At 26.0% G+C, this 24,442-nt stretch overlaps 1 protein-coding gene across 1 annotated transcript in view; it reads left to right on the top strand.

The window, feature by feature from the left end:
* LOC129612717 (uncharacterized) overlaps window positions 1-24,442 on the top strand; it is an 87,545-nt gene that overhangs the window by 45,041 nt on the left and 18,062 nt on the right. The window contains exons 8-15 of the mRNA XM_055526473.1: window positions 481-608; window positions 791-950; window positions 4,812-5,026; window positions 6,330-6,411; window positions 12,375-12,534; window positions 14,759-14,895; window positions 17,857-18,162; window positions 18,859-19,169. Coding sequence (XP_055382448.1) covers window positions 481-608; window positions 791-950; window positions 4,812-5,026; window positions 6,330-6,411; window positions 12,375-12,534; window positions 14,759-14,895; window positions 17,857-18,162; window positions 18,859-19,169 — 1,499 coding nt within the window. The remainder of the gene's footprint in view (window positions 1-480; window positions 609-790; window positions 951-4,811; window positions 5,027-6,329; window positions 6,412-12,374; window positions 12,535-14,758; window positions 14,896-17,856; window positions 18,163-18,858; window positions 19,170-24,442) is intronic.

The following is a 24,442-nucleotide window of genomic DNA, read 5'->3' as shown; positions in this document are numbered from 1 at the left end:
TGGAGAAATTTTTACTTATGCATGATTCCAGGTGTAAAATCACAAGTTCAAAATATTAAATTGATTACTCAGCGGAAACATTGTAAATTATTTTTGTTAAATATTAACAATTTTAAAGTGTTGTTCGGGCGCCAGTGCCTTTACAAGAATATTGCAAACTAAACTGTTTCCATACAGTGATAAAGCTGTGTGTCTGCAATTTTCTGTTGAAAACTTATTTCCACTTTATTCACATTGCATATTGACCCATAATTTTATTTTTTTTATATTCTGGAAAACTAAGTCACCATATTATCGTATATTGTTCTGTATACATTGCAATGACCTACTAAATATTATTCATAGCATTAATATGTTGCAAAATATCATTTAGTGTAAGCGTCAGTTATATACAAAAAATATATTCATTATAATTTACATTATGTAGAATCAGTCATTAAAAAATTTAATTTTTTTGTATTTTTTTTTATAACTTTACAGACATTCCAGTAGTTTCATTAGAACTTGGCACAAATAATAATGGGACATTTCGCGAAGGAATTGATGTATTTTTTGAATGTAATATTAAATCAAACCCATGGGTGTATAAAGTTAGTTGGAGGCATAATGTAAGTTTTATTATATTATTATTTTTATGAGTATATGTATGTGTATATTTAAACAATATTAATAATTAATATTTTATAAAAGGATTTATTCATAAAATTTTAATAATAATAACAAAAATTTAATATTAAAATTTTAATAGTTTAAATATTGGAATTGATGAATATTTTTTTAAATTCTTTAGGGTGCACCACTTGAAAATAATATTGCCGAAGGAATTGTTGTAGCAAATCAAAGTCTTGTACTTCAAAATGTTAGTAGAGCACGTAGTGGTATTTATACATGTGTCGGTAGTAATAGAGAAGGAGATGGTGAAAGCAATGCAGTTCAACTTGATATTCGATGTAATTTCTTTTTTCAAATACTTACTATAATCTATTTCTTTTTTCATATATATGTAGGTACACTTAATAAACAATAATTATGTAAAACACAATGTACATATTATGTATGTATAGCAAATTTATCAAATCCATTTAAATTTAAGACATATGAAGTATTAGCTATAGGCGTTTAATGCATTTTGTGAATTTTTTCATATTTTTCTTCTTCAAGTTAAAATTTTCATTTACTAACAAAAATATAAAAAATATTGACTTTTGCATAAAATTTCAAATTTTCATAGCATTTTTTTTAATATTTAAGATTAACATATTTATAAATTATAAAAAAATATACCAAGATTAACTTTAAAGAGCATATTAAATTAAGTTTGTTAAATGTGCAATTGAACAGTCAGTCAAGAGCAATTGAAGACTAATTTAGTTCACCAGATTGATATTATAGTGATGTGTTTGTAAACAACTGTGAAGCGCTTATGTGGTGGCTGACGATGGAGAAGGCACACTGCGCGCAAAGGTATCACTAGGGCGTTAAGTTCGACAATTGCGGATGCCTTGAATACGCTTCTCCATTTCTTTCGGATAAAATTTCATATTACAAAGCGGCCGGCCAGCAGCGCTGCTAGGCTCGCGTAGACTTGGTACAGGAATCCGGGACCTTACGGTCATGATAGTTATGGACTACTATATACCTAGATTGAACTTCGACAAGAACCAATGAAGCAGTCACCTTTGGTTTCAAGAATGGAAAGGGGGTCGTTTCTAGGGTTTTCTCCTTGTGTCGGCTTCTTAACGAGTTGAATGTCTTTTAGGCGGAAGTTTTCGCCATACTGATCGCAATAATGACGGAAAGCCCGATAGACCAATGCTTGAAAATACGCAGCCACTTACTGGCTAAAGTTAAAGTGTTGAATGTTATAACGGACTGCACTGTACACTCGTTTAATACTTCAATGTTAAAAAAATTCTACTAAAACAAAACCTCCCGTGATTTGTGAATAAAATATAATTTTATAATGTTTATATTTATATAATTTAATGAAAAAAGAAAAAAATTAATTAAAATACTTATTTAATATGATTTAATTATGTTGAATAACAGTTTTTATTGGCAAACATTATATAAAAATGTTCAAAATCAGGTCACTGGCATAAAAACATTGTGAATATTATTATTATATAATGTTCATTACTATTTAATTTTGGTAAATGAATTAATTTATAAAATTATAAATTTAATATCATACATAATACATATATTATTATTAAAATATATGTTTGGATATTTTGTTATACATATTTTATTATAATTATTATTATTTAAAATCATTCAAGCCTTTATTTTTTGGCAAACTACATATATGAAAGAATAATGAGAATAAAATATTAATGCTTTGCTTTTTCAATTTAAAAACGAACCATTTGAATAAAATGATATTTAAGTATGTACATATTTTGAAGTGAATCCATTTACGTATTTGAATTACAAGACGTGTAAAAAAATTATGTTTTCGTATTATGTGACATGTTTAAAAACTAACCCCTTGATACTTGAGTCTTCAATGTAATTCATTTATTGAATAAGCAAGTTTTTGATTCATTAAAATCGTGCTATCTATTACTTAGAAATTAAAATGTTAAGGAATAATATTAGTATGCAATATAAATAATGTACATTTGATGAACTTACACTTATAAAGACGTGGTAAGCTACCAAAATTTAAATTAATATGCGACTTTAAAATAGAGAAAATTTGTATGAAATCCATAACGTACATATTAAAAAATTTCCACAAAATGAAATAAGTTTAAACTTTATTTTATATTAAACGTACACATACATCCACATATGTATGCATTTATATTTATATTTAAAATATCCTGTTTCCGTAATTGACTTAGTTAAGCTTCTATGTATATACTTACATCCTTGTTTTAAAGGATTTAAATATTTAAATATATAAAAATACAAAAAAATAAAAATTTTCTCTCATCTTCTAACAAAGTAGATAAACACGTTCCTAACAAAGTTGTCACTTTTCAGTGGTTTATAATGTAACAAAGATAAAAATTTTCACAAAAATCACAATTTTAAAAATTTTTCGAGTAATTATTTCAATTTATGATTAAATTAAGCTATAAAGACCACTCTTAAACCCTCAGAAGTATGGTATCTAACTAGTGGAATAGCCCCCCTACTGCACGTTCGTCGATTTCGAGCAAGCACTTGGCAAGGTTGAACAGGAGGCATATGGAGTGCATTACACTATAAGAGTGTTCCCAGAAATATTCTAAAGATCATTTAGGCCATGTAGGGGAAACGAGTTCCGGTGTCTTTCACGACGCTCAGGTGTCAGGCGGGGGTTCAGGGGCAGGTGTTAAGATAATAAAGAGTTAAAACGAAGACGAGGTTTATCAAATGGGGATTATGAGTGTCTTATCTTAGCTCATACATAATGCGGATATACAAATCATAATAAACATACTTGAAAGGGAACTTGCGGAAGTCGGTCTCAATTGTCGAATGCAAGATTGACCTTTGGTCGGTTATGGCCCTATCGGTATTCGTCTCACATTGCAAAGAGCACCAAGAATGGAATACTCAATGGCTGTGTAAATTAACAGGGTAATAACAAATAATGAACTATGGGTGGTGGCTGACTATAAGTCACTAATTTTCACACTTGCATTTAGGAATCGCTTACAGTTAGTGATAGCAATCTTTGTGTTGCAATCAAATTGCTTTTAATCAGCAAAAATTTCCTTTATGCATTATTATTCACATCTACTTACATAATATCTAGTTGACAACTTCACTTTTTAAGAATTTCAAAGTAAGCCCTATTGACAACACTGTCTTTTTATTAAATACATAATTTGTTGGTATATGTCAAATTTTACTAAAAATCTTAACAAATTTGAGATTATATAATACATGTACATATATATGTACTTTTTCAGTCCAATAAAAAATAAAAATAGACTGAAAAATTTTTAATATTTTAAAAGATCGTAAAATTTTAATCCGATTAAAACTTTATTTATTCATTTTGCTTTCCTTTCATATAAAAGATGATAAAACAAATCGGAAAATTAAACATTAAAAATTAAAATTCAAAAAATTTCTTTCAAAATCTTAAGTGACACTTTTTTATACTGTGTAGTTTTCTTTATATACATATGCACATATAATGATATTGGATTTTCTTTAAATAAGGAAAATACTAAGCAATTTGATGTGACAGCAATAAATTTGGTTTGATTTTGTTTAAGAAATTGAGCTAGCAACATTTTGGACCTCGCAAACAAAACCTCCACCTTTCGTAATTTGAAATGTCTTTGGATTCACCAAACTATTCGCTTCGCTGATCTTAATAAGATTAAATATGTATATATAAGACCGAATAAAACTCATTTCATTCCCTATAGACTAGCGAAACTGTAAAATCTAAACCTATTGGGCAGATTTTGTAGACGAAGTAAAAATAATTAGAAAAACCCGTCATTCTAACCAAAGAGAATTGTTTGTAATGATATTTTTCTGTTGTAATTTCCACGGTAGCTCTAAAATCATATTAAACAAGATTCTATATAAACAGAAATTTACTAGTCATTCATATAAGAAACGGCAGAATTGTTTTAAATTATCGTAAATTAATTACAAAAATATTAATTTTGCAAAGAGAAAAATACTTTAGTATTATTTAAAAAAATTTTTGGTAGTTTTCACTCACACTTTAAAAGTAAAATTGATTGATTTTATGTGTGTTTTTGTTCTTTTTTTCCCTCTCATTGCCAACCTATAATTTAAATTATTAATACACAAAAAACAAACAAACCACAAAACAAAACAAAAAAAAACAGTTGCACCAGTATGTCGCCCAGGTCAACGTACAGCTTACAGTTCTGGTCGCCAGGAAACAGTTAAAGTTATTTGTGAAGTTGAAGCAAATCCATCAGAAGTTTCATTTGTTTGGAAATTTAATAGTTCAACCACTGAATACGTTGATATTGCAGCATCATTAGTTGCAATAGATCGTAGTCGTAGTATTGCACATTATACACCAATGACAGAACATGTATGTATTTAATAATTATAATATTGAAATGAAATATACATTTTGTATTCAAAAAAATATTATTATAAAAGGATATAAAAGGATATTATAATTTCCATGTTTGATTATTTTATTTTATTTCAATTTATATTAATGATTTTAATTTTGGTATTGAATTTAAATTTTTTGGTTTTGGTGTTTTTTGTTTTTTCTTTATTCAAAAATTACTTTGTGTATTAAATAAATAATTTTTCTCGTGGAATTTTATTTTTGATTTTTTTTATTTAAGTTTAATTATTTAATAATTCTGTGGGTTTTTTTTTGTTTCTTGTTTTAAATAATTCAGCGTATTCACATTTATTTTTTCGCTAATAATATTCTAAAAAATTTAAGTTATTATTAAAAATCATTTTGTGGTATAATTTATTTTGGTTTTGAAAATATTTTCGAATGTAGGCACATTTAGAGTATTGTGAGTTTTCGTTAATAGATTTGTTTTTTTGGATTTCCTCTTTTCTCGTCCATTAAACCTAAAAAAAATATGTATTAATAAAAAGAACGAGTTATAAATATTTAAATATTATTTCAAAATTCCTACATTACAGACAAAAATTCCATTCATCTATAATTTAGGATAAAATAGAATGATGGTTTTGCATTTAATTGATGCAAAATCTCTGTTGCGATCATCAGTTTTTTACCAATAATCTAAAAAATATTTAAATTTAAAATATTTGCTTATTAATTTTTCACGTATATAGCTTCTACTTTATTTAATTATTTTTATTTTTTTAAAAAAGAACCATTTCATTATATGGATTTGCCATAGCTCTTAGACATATTAATTGCATATACTTCCGTTTGGAAGAAAGTTGAGTCCGTTACTCCTAATGCTTCCTTCACAAAAGCTTACTATGAAAAATAACTCCCAAGTATTATATATACTTGACTTTCCATCTCCGTGTACACAAATCGCATCGGAGATAACCTATCGAGTCCCGGCGCCTTAAAAAGTTGGAAGGTGCAAATCGTCCACTCCACCCTACGATGTAAAATACTAATTATAATTTTTTCATAGCTTTCATTCGTCTTCGAGTGTATTAATAAAAATTAATTTTGTTTTTTAATTTTTTTTTTTGTTTTTATTTTATTTTCAGTTATCATGGTATTTTCTGAAGTAACTATCTTTGTATGTGTGCATATAATCAGTTTTTATTTTTTTTAATTTCTAATACGGTGGTGTTTTATAAAATTATTCTTAAAAAAAAATTTAATTAATTTTTATTTTTCTTATTTCTTTCACTATCAAAAATACAATCTAAAGGACTATGGCACTTTATTATGTTGGGCAAGCAATGAAATTGGTGATCAAACTGAACCATGTGTATATACAATCAATCCAGCTGGTAAGAATTCGTTTTTTTTTTCAACTTTTATATTCTGTTTTTTTCTTCATATTTATTTTTATTTTAGAAAATTCAAACTGTTTTTGAAATTATTCAAGTCAATACCATGTTTCATTTAATATTTAATATAAAGTATAGCCGAACTTTTAACTGAACTATCTTGACATTCTAGTATGCAATTTGATGCAACCATTGTGGATCTATTAGTAATCATACGGTTGATTCAACTACTAATTATATAGTTGAACCCAGTAGTATTTATCTACTTTTTTTTAGGGACCGGGTCCTTAAGTTCATCTCATGTCGACCCATATGATCTTTTATAATTCGCATCTCCACATACACTATATTTAGGCTCCCGACAATTTGCAATATAGCACTCACCACAAGCCACGAGACTTCCATCGGGGTTACAAGGCCTTTGCGAGCAGTTGTAGGGGTTAATTCAGACAAGTGCTCCACCATTTCTTGCTTTTTCGGGCAGAGATGGTAGACCTCGTCTTCCATCATGCTTTTAAAATGTTTTCATACAAAAAAAATAAACAAATTGAATAAAATTTACTATTAAAGCTTCCTTTTAATTATACATAAAAGTAGAGTTGAAATTTTCCATTGACTTAATAAATTTTTTATAAAAAAAAAAAAAACCATTTTTGCAATAGCTTGTTGCTTATTACTGAAATTTCTTATTTGAAAATGAAAAGAAAATCATTGGAAATGGAAAAGTTGAATTTTTAATTGCAAAAACTTAAGAAAAAAACATTTTAAAGAATTTGAACTAAAAATCAGAATTTTTCACATTTAATTTGAAATAAATTGCTAATATCGTTTCCGTTTCTCCCTACAGAATAATATGAAATGTTGTTATTTAGCTTTTAAATAGCGTCATTTATCTTACATAATAATACGTATTCATTTCTCTTCCTATAATTTATCACTTTTTATAATATGAACATGGTTCTTTGTAAATTTATTTCGTCAGGTATAATGAAATATTAGTTCGTTTGTAACATAACAAATTAAAGGTACGAAGGTCTCATCATCTGGTTCTAAAACATGTAGTTCATATTCATGAATTTTCAATTATATGAAAATATTTAATAATGTATATATAGTATGAGAAAGTAAAAATAATTTAAAATTATTGTTATCTTGAAAACAATGTTTGACCTAAACCTACATTACCTATATAATTTTCAGCCCAAATTCTAGACACCTTTGGAAATTGAACTTTGATTGATCTAGTTTTCAAGAGGTACAACAGATCTTTACTGTGATTGAAATTTTCTTAATATTTTCAAGTGAATTAAACGTTGTAAAAGAGTTCCTTTAGTTGCCTTAAAAACTTTACATAAATTTGCTTATTTTTGGTTAATTCCAAATATTTTATGTTACACAGGCACCACTTTATAGAATATCTAGAAGCATAGTTATACATATATCATTATGCATTTCACCTTTAAAAAAATATAATATCCTTTTTCCATTATATTTTCCTTTACTCAGGACTTAGTTTTAAATATTTATTGGTGAAAAAGAAAAAGAAAATAAGAACTGAAGGAAAAATGGAAATGAATTTTTATTTACTATTAAGTTTAAATAATGGATGAGGGAATAAAGTGTGACACAGGATATCCTTTTAAAAGGAACATCATTTAAACAAAACAATAATAAAAAAAAAAACATAGAAAAAGAAAAGTGTCCATTTGTTTTCTTTCTCTTCATTTTTCTCTTTCTAACTTCAAAGTTTAATATTTAACTTTTATACATTAATTTATGTTTAAGAATTAAATATAGACAAGAAAATGGAAAGTGGTTTGGAGGAGAGGGCAAGAAGAATGAAATGCAACACATGGGCATGCATTAATAATAAAATAAAATTTTTAGACAAAAAAATTTCTTTTTTTTTTTTTTTTTTTTTTTTTTAAATATTTAGTTTTCTATTTAACATTTTGGTTTCCGGAATTTAATAAAGCTTCACCCCTTTATAAAATGATTCTTGCAAAACTTTAAAGAAAACTGTAAGATATTTTAAGAACAAGATTCTAATTGTGTGTCTCAATTAAAGTTTTATATTCGTTATATCGATAGGCACATATTTTTCGAGAGAAGAAATACAGACTATTAAAATTTTTAATCAAATTAAGTATTCTTAATGTATAACAGAATTCAGTTAGTAGCTTGGACAAATTTCATTTTAATGCATACACATAGAATTAAATGATAGCAGCCACAATAAAGACGGCAAAGGCAGTGGATGACTTCGGTTTTTTTGACTAATTGTTAATTTTTACTATTGATCATTGGTTTTAATATTGATCATAAATGACATATTTTACATTATTGACAAGCTGTCTCAGCTGGGATTATTGTATATTAGGAATTCAAACTTTAAAATTCTAAGTCCTGATTTATTTGACTATTAGTTGCTTTGTTTCATCATTTGTCCATTTTTTTCCGTAAATAAAGTGAATGGAATTCGTTTCATTTTTGATCCTTAAAAAAATAAATATTCAAAAATTAACAAATTGTTGAGTAATAATGTATACTTACAAAAATATCGCAATTTTTCCTGAAAAGACAATAACCTCAATACTTATATTTCCTTTTTGTCAATTTCTAGTTAAAACAAATGATATTTTATAAATCAGCAGAGTAAAATTTCTGTTTGCAGAGAATACTGTATATAACTTTCGCAGAATTATAAACTTGAATAAAATGCTATAAGAAGAAAAACATTAAAAACTCCTTGCAATTACAGATCTAATTTGGTACCACCAACTTGAGCTCAACCCAACCCATATTTCACTCCATTTGAATTGTTTGGCAGTGTAGAATTCTGAAAATAAAATTTAAATCTTTAAGCAATTAATTTTTATGTTGTAATATGCAATTTAATTGAAATGCAAAAATTTTATTTAATTTTCTTTTTGCATTTTTGATGATAAATAATCAATGTAAATATAAGGATATAGATATGATGTCAATATTTAAATAGAGTCTTTATACTACATATGTATGTATTCATATTGCAATTATATCAATTTAATTAAGAAAATTGTTTACATAAACTAAATAAAATTTTATATATTTGACTTTATAATTAAAATACAAAAAATACAACTAAAAAATTTTCTCTTTATTGCTTTACTACCCTCTTTAATTCAAATTTCATACCAAATTAAGTTACAATAAAGTAACAAGTTTAAATTGTAAAATCATTTTTTCAACTAAATCATCTTTTATTGATGGTAATATTTATATTTATATACAATAATGTACATTTACATAAATATAGTGAGTATATGGTATGCAATTTGTGCAATACTGAAGACAAATACTTACAAAATGCCTGCATTATTTATAGCAATATAAGGAGTATGTACTTTTAGTTATAAAATTTAGAAAATTTTCATTATACGTTCTCATATATTGAAAATAAGCAGAATATATAAGATCTATATGCTTATATACACAATATATGTTCTCTTTTTACTTGGAATTGTTAGTTATCCTTCCAATGAAACAAGAGAATTGAAATTTATTGCATTTCTCAATATTATACATTTTAACTTTTACTTTTAACTTTTATATAGAAACTTTACATAATATCTAAGGGAAATCTAAGGGAATACAATAAATTTCTGTAGCAAACAAATACAAAAAAAAACAAATTTTTAGAAATCTCTATTTTTAAATTTATATCATGAATATTTTTTACATACAATCCTATTTATACTTGAGTCAATGTCGGGGCTGGATCTACCATATATACAAAGTACTCATTTGCAATAAGGGCCGGAAAACGGCGCATCCAATTTTTTCCATTACGTTTCCAAACATTTTTTTCTTTCTATTTATAGCGTACTTGGTGGCGGAGCACAATCTTTCTATTTATAGTATAGGGAGGGGGAGCACACTTTCTGGAAACCGCCCAAGGCGCCATACAAGCCAGATCCGGGTCTGGCAAATTTAAATATTATTCCATATATGATGAAGAATTTAAATATAGTGATGTGAATATGTTCAACATTAAAAGATATTTTTGGAAAAAAAATTTGGAAAATTTTGTTTGTCTTCCCCTAAAATAAACTCTAAACAACAAAATTTATCATAGTAAATTTAATTTTTGTTCTTGTTCAAACAATTTGAAACAAAAAAAAATCATCTAATTCGTTCCCCAACTTAAATCTCTGACTTAGACACTTCAATAAACGAATTTTAAATTTTTCTTTTTTTTTGTAAAAAACCAATACATTTTTTCAATATCAATGGTTCGAATTGAAATTTTTTGGTATAAAAACCTACAATTTTTAGATTGAATCTTGAAAATTCAGTTTTAAAAAATCATTTTTGTTTTGCGCTATAAAACTCTTCAAATTTCAATTTTTGTTTGTGCAATAATCAAAGCATGTAAAAACAAGTTAAGGTATTTTTCTAATATTTTTTTGACTTGGGCAGTAGCTGCTCTTGCGCCGCGACTTCCTCGTTTACTTGGAGCAAAATGCGAACTTCACTTGCGAATCACGAACAGGTCGTCATGCAAATGCATCTTCCACCATGCTCGGGAAAGTTAACCGCAGAGTTGTTGGAAATGGAAACTTTGAAAAAAGATAAAACAAGGAAGACAGCAAGTTAACCGTTTTAATATCATACCACACACAAGTTATCGTTTAAGAGACTTAATGTTTGAAAATTTTTTACTTCTGCTAATTCAAGTTTGTGATCCCGATATTCTAAACATAACCCAAGGCAATACTGGAAATAAGTATAGAACGGATCTATCCTTCTTGTGAATTTTTCCATCGTTTATCTTAACCACAATTGAAATAAAATATTGACTTGGGACTTGTAGGACTTCATTCAGATGCTTTTACTATTCGTATACAAACACATAATACATACATACATATAATTATGTAAAAATTTATAATTCCATTTCCTTCTTTTTTAAACACTTTTTTATTGCTTTTGTATCATTTTCATTTCAAAAATTGATACAATATATCACCTTTCTTGCAATTGCAATATAAATAACAATAAATGTAGTAGTGTTACAATTCCTATGCCGTATAATTCCATCAATATCTTCAACTTTTGAAATTTTATAGTGTCCTATGTACATAGATATATGTACACATATTCGAGCTTTTCATAAGAAACTACTAACAAAACAAAATAGTTCATATTATTTGAAAAAATAACTACAATACTCCTATGCTCGTAGTTTAATATCTGCATACATGAGTAATAGAGCATGGTATCTATGAAATACTTGTATAAATTTTAGGTATGCTGGTATACTGCACAACAATTTCGGAATTAAATGTTGAAAATATTTTTTTTTTTTCAAATTATAAATGATTCTAATACATTATACACTGCAGTACTTTCTATATATGCGATATGATATGTGAACTGGGAATCCTCTTATAAGAGAGTACAAGAACTTAATTTTAGAATGTACACTTCAAAAAAATAAAAATAGTATTACATTTTTTTCCGTTTACGTAGTATGTACTCGATATTTATTATACCTATGTATATAACAGTAATATGACGTTCACTATCTTTGGTATATGTACCTATGTGCCATAATATTTAAGTACCTACAATTCCTATTCAATATCCTAACACTATAACCAAGTCTATATTATTACTGATATAATATTCAAGTACAGCTACATATAAATATTTCTAAAAATTTCAGCTTCAGATAATGTTTCACATTATTATTACAAAATATGTATACAAATAGAACCTTTAACTCTTGAAAATGTTAGAAAATGTTAGGTAACAACACTTGATAAATTAGAGAGAAAAAGAAAAACATGGAGAAATGTTTCAATTTTTGTTTTTTCGTAACAAAATTCTACAACTTTTGGATATGAAATTGAATTTATATTTATATTTTTTTTCTCTTGTATCTTTGGGTAACAACAACATTTATAACAAAAAACTAGGTGAACCAGATCCTTTGATAAATTGTACATTACTGAATTTAACATCGACAAGTTTTCAAATTGAATGCATTGAAGGTTTCGATGGTGGTCTTGAACAAGATTTTATTATGGAGGTTTATGTTAATGGTACAACACGTAATCCAAAATTCTTTCGTTCAAAGTAAGTATATTATATTTGTTTTTTAACAAATAATATTGTAATAAATATATAGTGGACACCCTTAAATGTAGATTGTTATACTATGTTATAAAGCGTAGAGTATTATTATATTGTGGTTTAAGTTAAATTACATGCTTTTAAAAAAATTTGAGAACTGGTCGTAAGCTTGAATTGTAAAACTTATATTATAAATAAAAATTATGTCTAATGGCAAATAATTTAATCAGTGTAGTAAGGTAAATTGATAATAACTTTCAATTTTAATATGTTGTAAAAAAATTTCCTACTGCGAATCAATGGACCTGAGCTTGGATCTAAGAAAAATTTTAGAAACTCAACTCTTTTGATCAATTAAGTTTTCAAGTGATTTATAAACTTATGTTTATATATTAATCCATGTATTAATATTGCGAAAATACGCTCTTTTTTCATTGACCATTTTCTATGACAGTAAAAAAATTATGTTTGAATTCCCTAATTCCAATTCTATCAACTCTAGCAATTGCTTACATCTGCAGGTGCTAATTTTACCATATAAATTTACTTTAAATCAACTGAAAATTTTTGTAAAAAATAGTGTATTCAAGTGAAATCTTGAGCGAAAAATTCAACTTAATATAAAAAATTGGAAAAAGGGGAGACAAAAAAAATAAACGCGAAGCTATGCATCTTGTATTTAGTTTCTTTTCGCAAAAAAAAATACCTGAATAAAAAGAAAAATATTTGAATTCAAAGAAATTTCCAAAGAATAATTTACAATACCACACCAACTTTTAGATAAAAAAAAGTTCTTTCAAAGATTTTATTTCAGAACTTTTTTTTATTCCCTTATTCAGTTTTGGTTTTCTTTTCCATTTATTTTAAAATTTATTATATAATTTATTTTCCAAAAAAAAAAGGTGTAAAACCTGATTAAGAACTAAGTCTGGAGAATTAAAAATTAAACAATTTAAAAAATATATAGAGAAAATTTATACGTAGGTGCATAAATAGAACGCGATTCTTTAAAAGGATTCAAAAATTAAATCTCTTTGGATTTTCAAAAAAAAAAAAAACTAAAATGAAAATGAAATTTAACACTCAAAATAATAAAGAGAGACGTTCTCGGATTAAAATGAATTTTAAAATACTTTTTCATTTATTTTTGTAGAAATTAATTAAATGGAATAAATTTTAATAAAAGATTTAAGACAATCTTAAAAAAAAAATAATATAAAATTATTATAAAGAAAATAATTAAATTAATTAAAATAAAAAAATATTGAAAATTTAATAAATTAAACGTGTGCGGTTTATCAAAAATAGCTTAGCGAAAAGAAAAGATCAACATTACATTTAAATGAGTCATGAATTTTTTAATTATGTTTCTATAGAAACCTAAACAAGAGAATTAATAATTTGTTAAGCATATTGCAAAGTAGGAATAAACATTATAAAAAATAACCCACACCTGCCATAAAACAGATATTTTCTTCTTCATAGTGTCTAGGTTTTCACGAAATGCGGTAACATAAAAGGCATTACTAAAGCGAAGAAGGTAAACGGAAATAAGATTGAAGCTTCGAGAAACCATCGGAGTTTCGGTGAAAATTTAAAATAATCTTAAATAAGTGTAGAAAATGTTCACGATTGATTTAACTGTACTTTAAAGGAACTTCTATGAAATTTACCATTCGAAGTCTTGTAGGTTCTATTAATTCGAAATCTTGTAGGTCTTACTAAATTTACTACAAAAGTAGTGTAGTAGGTGGTTCCACTATTGTCACATTACGTCTTACAATGTCACCTTGAAAATGTCGATATGGTTCATCACTTTGCTTTGGCTTCATTGTTGTGACATAATTAACGTACTGATTTTTTAAAAGGAAGAGATACAATAGATATTTAGTTGGCAAAGTATCATTATTCCAATCAACAACAATCTTCTACATCCACCAAACCAGTGATCATTTCTTATATTGTATAACTTTTTTGACATTGTATAAAATCGAGCATCTACAATTAAAAAAAATGTATTAGAATAAAAATTTTAATTTTAATCTACTATTTTTAATTATTTGTAATTTTTAATTTATTTTAATATTAAAATGCAATAACTTAAATTATTGTCCCAGATTTTTGTATAAATGCATTACCTATTCGTTATACACATTCATTTAATTTAATTTTTGTAACAATTTTCTTTTTTTCTTCTTTTTCATCCTTTTCCTAAAATATCATATAGAAATCCTTTTTTTGAAGTACGTGGTTTAGTTCCAGGTGTTGGATATAATGTTTTCTTAATTGCACATAATAGTAAAGGGAGAAGTAATGCAACCATTATGCAAGTTTATACATTAAAAGATCCTGAAAAGCAAACAGGTAAGAATAATTTAATAAAAAAAAAAATTTGAATATATTATAAAAATGTTTACATTTAGAATAAATTAAAAATTATTATTTTTAAATACAATGACATTTATTATTATAATACAGTAGTATTAGTAGAAAATTAAATATTATTACATACATATACACAAGATGTTATATAAAAGATTGAATGAATGTTAAAAATGAAAAGTGATTTGAAAATCAAAATTTTAATGTTCATCATTCTTTTTTCATTTTTTGTTTTTGTGTGTTTTTAAGGTGATTCCAAAACAAATTAACCGAATTTCAAAAATATTGTACAAATTCAAAAAAAAAAAATTGATTCCTTTGACTCAATGAAATCACAACCTAAACAAATATCGTTTTTGTGAAATATATCAAATTTGACATAATATATCAACTTAGAGCTGTCAGATTTGACAATACAATATGTTTTATGTTTTTTTTTTAACTAAATTACAAATCTTAAACTTGATAACCAATAGTATGTGTACATAATATATGTGTGAAATTTTTGGTCTGACTATTAATTCGTTTATATGGCAGCTGACTTGACATCAGGTGAGCCCGAAGGTCTGAAAATGACGTTTGGCTGTTACATTTCCAGTCATCATTAACATTTCAAGCGAAATAAGCAAAATTTTTTGATTCTCTTGAGTGAAGCCGGCTTCAAATCAAGTAACGCTTAAAGCTGGTATATTTCATCTTAAGTCTACATTTGACACCCAAATCGAAATTATTCGTTCAATAGCTGGAAAAAATTTGGTTAATTAAAATTGGAATTATCCAAATTGAAAGTTTATATTTTTTTTTAAATTTTCGCTTTATTATTCATTTCAGCAGCTTTCAGTTTACCGTTATAATTATATTATTATACAATTATTATGATTATTTTTTTGTTTTCTTTTTATTTGCAGGATTATTAATAATAAAAAGTTTTGTTTTCTTTTTTTTATGGGTTTTCTTTTCGTTTTACGCTTTTTTTCCTCGTTTGTCTGCTCTCTTTTTATTTGTTTACATCTTTTCGTTTATCAGAAGGAGAGAGAATATAATTTTTCTCTAAATAAAATGCAGAATATTAAATATATCTACCTAGAAAAGTCTTTTGTTATAGTTTTTATATTTGTATTAAAAAAAAAAGAAAAAGCCTAGAATTTTATTTTTAATCCTATTTTAATTCTTTGATTATTTTGTTGTTTTTTTTTTTTATTATTTAATTTTATAATATAATATTCTTTTGATTGAGGATTTCTTTATGTCCTTCTTGTTATTGTATAACGTTTATGTAATTCGTATTTAATACTTAGTACTTATTTTATGATGTTTTTTAATAATGATGATTTTATAAAGCATAAACTTAAAATTTTGTATTATTGTACGTCAAAGATATTTAAATCTAACTTGGAATATAATGTAATATAAAAGATTTATGAATTTATTGAAGTAATAAAATAATTATGGAAATATTTAAAAAATTTTTTTTTAAATAACAATAGAAAAATAATAAATAAATAAATTTTCAATTCTTTAAATTGAAATTTATTTATTCTTAATTTTAATGTACATAAATATTTTACAATACATGATGAATTTAAATGAATTTTCAATTTTTTTCATTATTTAATTTATTTTTATGATTTTTGCGATAATTATAGTTTTTTTTTTGGAAAAAAAAAAGTACATAAGTTTATAAAGTATGTATAAGCTTTCAGAATAATATTCATTAAATAATTAAAAAATTTCATTTCGAATAATTTAATTTTTAATTTCATTTCATTTTTTTTATTTAAATTTAAAACAAGTAGAAAATTGGCTTAAAATATATTGAAATTAAGTAATGTGTTTGCATTTAAAACTGATAGCTTTGAATTTTACAAAGAGTATTATTAATTGTTTATTTTAGAACTGATTTAATTCAGATCAAGATTCTGATTTGAAAGGGTTCAACTTCACAGTAAAACTTATCAATCAAAATGGTTTATTATAATGATTCATTTCTGATAAAGTCTTCGCCAGTCTGCGCAAGTCTCCCTTCGCATTTAAATATTAATTCAGGCAAAGTCAATATATGAAATCCGAAAAGCCGACCCCTGGTGCTACGTACTGCCACTGTCACAATCGACATCGCCAATCGCAGTTTAGGCATAAAGTATTTTAATTAGAATGGAAAGTAAGAAAACCAAACCAAGTGTTATCAGATCTCACTTTTTCTCCTAGACCAGGAATAAAAAAAATTAGGCTACTATGTGTCCACTATCACATCATTCTTGCGGCATCATAAACCTATTCAACCAATTGACTCTTCACGTAAAATTTTAATTGACCGCAAAAAGAGGTTCCTTCCCAGAATATCTTTTTCACACAGTTTTCAAATTTAGTGAATTCCAATACTTTTTGAAGCTAGCTCATGAATTCCAGTTGTTTAATAATTGACCTGATCGTCAGATTAGTGTTGTTCCGGGAAAAACACCAAGATCGCAAATTCGATCGGAATTTTTCGATCAGATTTGGATTTTACTAAGTTCAGAGACGATAGAATTATCCCCATTCTCCAATTCTAGCCTGTTTTTCCTTATAATATTTATAGCCAATATTTTACATTTGTATAAAAGCATTCCTATTTCATTTCAAATACTCATCACTATATTAATTTCTTTTGTATATAAGCGCCATACTTTTCTCAATACATATATGTATAATACTGTTATAAATATTTACAAAAACAAATAAAATCATTTTCATAACAGTAAAAAATAATTAAAAATCATGTAAGTTTTCATCAATTCATAAAAAATTTTAAAAATTGTAAAATGTTTTCATTTCTTTTCTTTGATTTTAATTAATGTTAATTGAAAATAATAATTTTATTAATTATATTTTTATATTTTTTTTCTGCGTTTTTTTTTCTTTTGACAAAAAAAAAATTATCAAAAATAAATTTAATATGAAAAGCTCCAGTTCTTCATTTCTTTTCAACAGACTTATCTTTAGCATATGCTCCGGTTATTGAAGATATTCGACCATTTCTTGGTATATTAATTGGTGCCGTTGGTAGTATATTTTTGGTTGCATTAATAATTGTAATTGTTGTACGTATGAGAGGTTCATCGGGACGTGATCGTAATAATTATTCACATCAAGTTAGTCGTGATACATTACATAATGGCCAATCAGTACAAGATATTAGAATTGGTAGGGATACATTACAAACAAGTAGTGCTGATAGTATTGATAAAAATCCTGATATTATACCACAAGGTAATTAAATCTATATTATTTTAATAAACGAAAAATTTGTTTGCACATTTATACATATTTAAATCAAGACGTGATATCTCTTTAACTTTAATATAGTAAACTAATTATAATGTTAAAGAGTATGAATGTCATATTAAAATCAATTTTACTGTGATTTGAGCTCTCCTACGGAATCGAACCAAATACTATTCGTTATAAAGTAAGAAAGGAATCGGAGAGGAGACTTTTCTAGCGCTAGAAGAAGATTATAGGGTTGGTTAAGAATCAGATGACAATTCTTACCCGATTCTTGTCGGGGCGCTGCAGAGTTAGGAAGCATCTAAGTAGACTGAGCCTGGAAACTGAGGGCACTGACAAATCTTGAAAGCTGTATGCAACACTGGAAAGTTTTGCTCTCATAGCTTGTGAATTGGGGTCTTCCAGGTCTCACAAGATGCTCAAGTTTATCAGGAGGGTGAGTCTCGAGCGGGTATTTTAGGGCATGACCCGAGCTCAGATGGGGGCATTATAGATTCTTATATGCAAAAGCGGTGCACTGTTATTCCGATTGCACAAATCTACAATCAAATGCTGAATTTTGTTGCTCAAATGTTGTGCTTTCAATGAAATTGAAATTATACAATTTTTTTTTAAATTCTTAAAACAAATAAAAAATTCTAATTACAAAAACGTTATATTTATATGATATGTATATAGATGATCGTGATGAAGATGATGAATGGACAACAAAAGGTAATAATCGTGCCTATGCAACAGCAGCATTAGCTGAACAAAATGCTATAGTAACATCAACTTATGATCGTATAACATATGGTTTAATTGATAAAAAAGCTGTCCAAAATCATTTACAACAACAACAACAGCAACAACAATTACAAAATCATCATCATCAACAGCAACAGCAACAGGCACATCATCATCATCAAATACCTCCACCACAATATATAACAACATATAATACATTAATTCCAGTGAGTAAAATTGGATATTCAACGCAACCAAACAAGGTAAAAATAAAATACAATAAGCAAAATTTCTTTCTTATTAAAAAAAATAAAATATGGTAGTTAAAAAGGATAACAGATTAGATAAATTACTATAGCTACATAATATTTACATTAAATACTAATACCGCATTTGACAAAAAAAAAATGTTCTAAAACCTTCAGTAATTCTTTGATCATAAAATATAAGTTAAGTCTGGACATATTTCCATTACAATTTATAGACTATCATAATATTACTTAAAATACTTACTGATTGCTCATGTTTGCTTTACTAACGAAAATTCAAACATTTTTTAGTTTCTTATACATTTTTCATTAAATGAAACGTTCCCTTGCGCTTGAATTTTTTAAGCTGATTAATTAGAAAATGATCGCTTGCTCTGCTACACGGGTCCAGTCTAGTCAGCTTAATTATCCAATTTTATTAGTTTTTATTTTTGAAACTTCACACCAGCTTAACATAGGTGGTTTCGCCATTTTATAATAAAGTAGATATATCATTAGAAAAACTTTTCCAAATAATTAATATTTAACAAAAATATTATTCTCGTTTGGTGTTGCGTCAGCAATGAATTTCACGTTTTGTAATCAACTGATTCTATTTGTGGTCTTAATTTAAATGAATTTTAAATTTAAAGAAATTTCTGAAAAGTAAATTGTAGCAATTAATTTATAAAGGTGAATAAAAATGACGTGCGAGTTCTGAAATTTTGTTTATATTTCATAAAATTCAAAAGTCACACGATTAAAAAGAAATCGTTCGGTACTACCTCATACAAAAAAAAAATTCGAAATTAAGTTCACAGAACGCTCCTTATTTTATTCTTTACCGCCTTCGATGTTTCTTTAAACTCTGAATTGAATTTTCCCGCACCTTCCAATATAATGCAATAAATTCATTCCTTTCCACATATAAAACAATATCCTCTTCTAAATTTTGCATTATTTTCCTTCTTCTATTTTTTTCGCCACTTTTTCCATTACTTATATGCATTATAATTTATAATGATAGATAATACGAGTATATCCTTTTCTTTCGTATCCTACGCTTTTATATGACTCATAATCGTTTTTAATAGTACATAAACTTTTAGACTTTGATGTCACCTCATAAGTGTTTACTTTAAAAATTTTAATACCTAAATACAAAAGAGAAAAAGCCAAATATGAGAATAAAAAATTAAACAGAAAAAAATATTCTATTGAAATTAATGTGTACAACAAGAATATGTAAATAGAATATTTTTTTGTAGGTATTTTTGCTTTAAAAAAATATTCATTCACTTTAACAATATTATAAAATGTCCACATATAAATAAATTATATAATGAACATGAGTGTATACTCGTATAAAAAAAAAAACAAAAAAAAATAGTGAAAAACATAACCATTCACCTGATGCAAATGTAAAGTAGAGATTTTATAATCTATTTTGACGTTATATTCTATCCTTTTCATTTGTTCAAACAATCTATATGAGTAGGAGTAGGTACATGCTAACATTATTATAATCTCCTCTTCGCTCTCTATCATATTACTCTATTTCTCTTTACTTCTCTTACCATACCATATCAACAATAATATAATAGTAATAATAATCAGGCATTAGCATAACAACACATCCCCATTCAGTATAGAATTTAGATGTCATCCTGATTTAATGTTTTTACAGGACAAGAAAATAATAATAAAAAAAAGGAGACAAGAAAACAATAAAAATTATAATAGTAAAACGCATTTAAAAAGATGGGGAAGCGGCAATAGTTTGTAGCAAAGTAGAGAATTATTGAGAGACAAAAACAAAACTCACAAAAATTAAATCCAGGTAGGAGAAATTAGGTGGAGGGCTGGAGTTTGCATTATATAAAATTGATTTTTGTTATGTTTTTACTTTGTATGTTCTAAATTTATTGTTATTTGAAAAAATTTGTAAAGCTTGAACGTTGTGTTTAAAATCTGCTCTGTTTTGTTTTTTTTCTCTATCATACATTGTATAGTTCCCATGTTGTATAAACAAGAACAGTTAGTAATGATATTAAATTTCATATACCCATTCTTCTTCATATTTTATTCTCTCTCTTTTTTATGAATGCTCGTTAAAATAACCCTTTTTTTGCTTGCACATATTATGAATGGAAGAATAAAAGAAGAACAAAAAATAAATGAAATAGAAAAACATGGGTAGAAAAAAAATTATGCGCTCTACAGTTTCCTAAGGCTATTGAAAATTGTGCAAGTAATAAACATTAAACATCCATATATAAGAATATATATGCCATTATTTATAGAATAAATTAGGGTTAATTTAATACACGGATTTGATCGGTCGTCATGTTAAATTATACGAACGCAAAAGCCTGAATAGAAAATTATTTAAAAAGAAAACAAAAGGAATAAAGTAAAAATTAAAATTTTAAGCTTTAACGTTTTGTAAAAAAAATCACTGATTGTTTGACTATGTACATGTGTACAAAATGCGTATAATGCCTTAATTCATTGTAGTGAACGTTTACAAGGCGTCGTTTAACAGTTCATTACAATTTAAATCGATTCTGTTGGTACTAAAATTAACTAGCAGAATGAGGCTACAACCTCTACGAAGAAGTGCCTTTTTTGTATGTGAAAAGCGCAAAATAACTTGATCTGTGTTATTCGAAGCATTACGTTTATGCTTATCCTCCAAAAACGTGTTTTCTGTAACCCCAAACAAAAAGATAAGCAAGAAGGGAAGGCAATCATACGCAGATAATCATCACGATAAGGTAGATAATCGCAGAGAGGACCTTAATTAATCTTGATTACTAGATATTATTTTAATTATCAAATCTAATCTTTATTGAGATAATCTTTAATTAAATCTTTAAATAATTCTTGAACTTTTATAACATTAAATATATGCAATATATTATTTTTCCCTATTAGGAATCAACAATAAGAACGCGACAATTTATGCTTTAAAAAATAAAAATATCCCTTAAAGTTAAGTAATTTTTCATTTTACTTAAATTAAAACAATATAGTCTACCTACACACATAGAAATGCATTATGTAATATATATGAAATTTATATTTTTAGTACATAAATTGTAGCCCTGTGCTCAGTTATTTATAATTTAATATTTATTGCATCTCATACTCTTATTTCTTTTTTACAATGTACATATTAAAAAGACTTCCTTGATATAATGAAATAAAATTATTACCTACACACCTATATCTATGTAAAATATATATTTATTTGGTTTATTATAATGTGTAGTAAATATATTGAAAGTATTGATATACACAATATAAGTTTATGTACACGCAAGATAACATATCGGCTCCTGTGCTTAGCACACAGTCATATATCGAAAATAGCAATCTTATTCATATAGTTATAATTTTTTTACGAAATGGTAACGTATTCAATTATATATTTTTCGTTAAGTAATAGTATAAAAAAATTTTGACAGAGTTTATACAGTTTGGGTTTGAAGTAGTATAGCAAATGTCATTGGGCCTGCTTGGAATTCTCATACTCTATGAATAATAAAGATAGGCCCTTTGTAATTGCTATAATATCTTCAAATTATGATTTTATACGTCCATATATTTTTCGTTAAGTAATAGTATAAAAAAATTTTGACAGAGTTTATACAGTTTGGGTTTGAAATAGTATAGCAAATGTCATTGGGCCTGCTTGGAATTCTCATACTCTATGAATAATAAAGATAGGCCCTTTGTAATTGCTATAATATCTTCAAATTATGATTTTATACGTCCATATATTTTTCGTTAAGTAATAGTATAAAAAAATTTTGACAGAGTTTATACAGTTTGGGTTTGAAATAGTATAGCAAATGTCATTGGGCCTGCTTGGAATTCTCATACTCTATGAATAATAAAGATAGGCCCTTTGTAATTCCTATAATATCTTCAAATTGTGATTTTATACGTCGAGAAATCAAGTTGTACTTCAAAAAATTTATATTAACGAAAACATAAACCTAGATTCAGCAAAAAAGTGTAGATGAACCTTTTTGCTTCGTTATTCTTAATAAATAAAATATATTTAATGTCCCTACTTCAATAAATAGTATATTATGAAAATAATAAGAATAAAATATAAAAAACAAAAACTTTTTATATAAATTTCAGTAAAATTTTATGTAATAGGTCCTTGGTTTTATTGGAAAATTCAATTAATTGTGGAAAATCCTTTTTTTTATATTTTTTATTATATTATGAAATTTAATGTAATAAAAATATTTACTCTTATGCTCATATTATAAAATATTATTTTATATTTTCAACTATACATTTATTTACTACAAATATACATTTTTTGTATCATGAAAATATTATTATGTTATATGCAATTAAAAATTCAATTTTCGTGGTAAAAATAAACTTTTTGTTTTTTTTTTTTATTTTATGTCTTTATTAATTGTATGGGAAAATTGTATATGAATATTAAATTTTATTTGTTTAAAAACAGTATGCTTTAACATATACTTTTACAATGCAAAGTATGTATATAAAGTATATATATAAAATTTCATATACAATCACAAATGCACTCACTTATTAGAGTGAAAATATTCAAGTGTTACAAAAAATATTTCTTTTGTTAGTGTTACACACAAAATATTCGATGATACTATACATAACCAATAGCAAGTTGTATTTTCTAGTTTAGCGAAAATCTTGCATAAAAATATGAAAATGACTTTTCAACACTTCTATCAATTTTTAAGAACTCTAGAAGGCTTTTAATTAACATACCTAGAAACGTTAATTGGACTCTTAGCAGGGATTCATTTTAAGCCATCCGAATTCCCCGGAAAAGTTCATCAGTTACTTTCGATAGCAAACCGAACTTGAAGACTGATGGGTATAAACATCACTTCAAAAATAGATTATTTACTCTTGCCTACCATAATAAACCAAAAAAATCTATTTGTACCGAAAAATCGATCTCCGAAATTTTATGTCATCACATTACCTCCGCTATTGTATGCAATGCGATTGGTAAAGCAGGAACAGAATAAAAAATATTTTGGTTCTCTATTTGATTTTTGCCAGTTTTTTAATCGCAATATACCCGGATGAAATGTATAATAACGTTTATCTTCTGTTGTTTTGTTGAAAAATTAAATTGTATAGAAAAAAAATTTATCAAAAAGGATTTTTCAACCAGCTGTTATTGAAACATCAATGGTAGTATGTATACAGATTTTATTATAATTGTCGTATACTCGTATTTTACTCGTATTTGCGGTTCCTGAATA

This window comes from Condylostylus longicornis, unplaced genomic scaffold (genome assembly GCF_029603195.1).
Source record: "Condylostylus longicornis isolate FDR11 unplaced genomic scaffold, ASM2960319v2 ptg000076l, whole genome shotgun sequence".
Taxonomy (NCBI): Eukaryota; Metazoa; Arthropoda; class Insecta; order Diptera; family Dolichopodidae; genus Condylostylus; species Condylostylus longicornis.
Note: the sequence above shows the minus strand (reverse complement) of the source record. Positions and strands in the feature narration are given on the sequence as shown.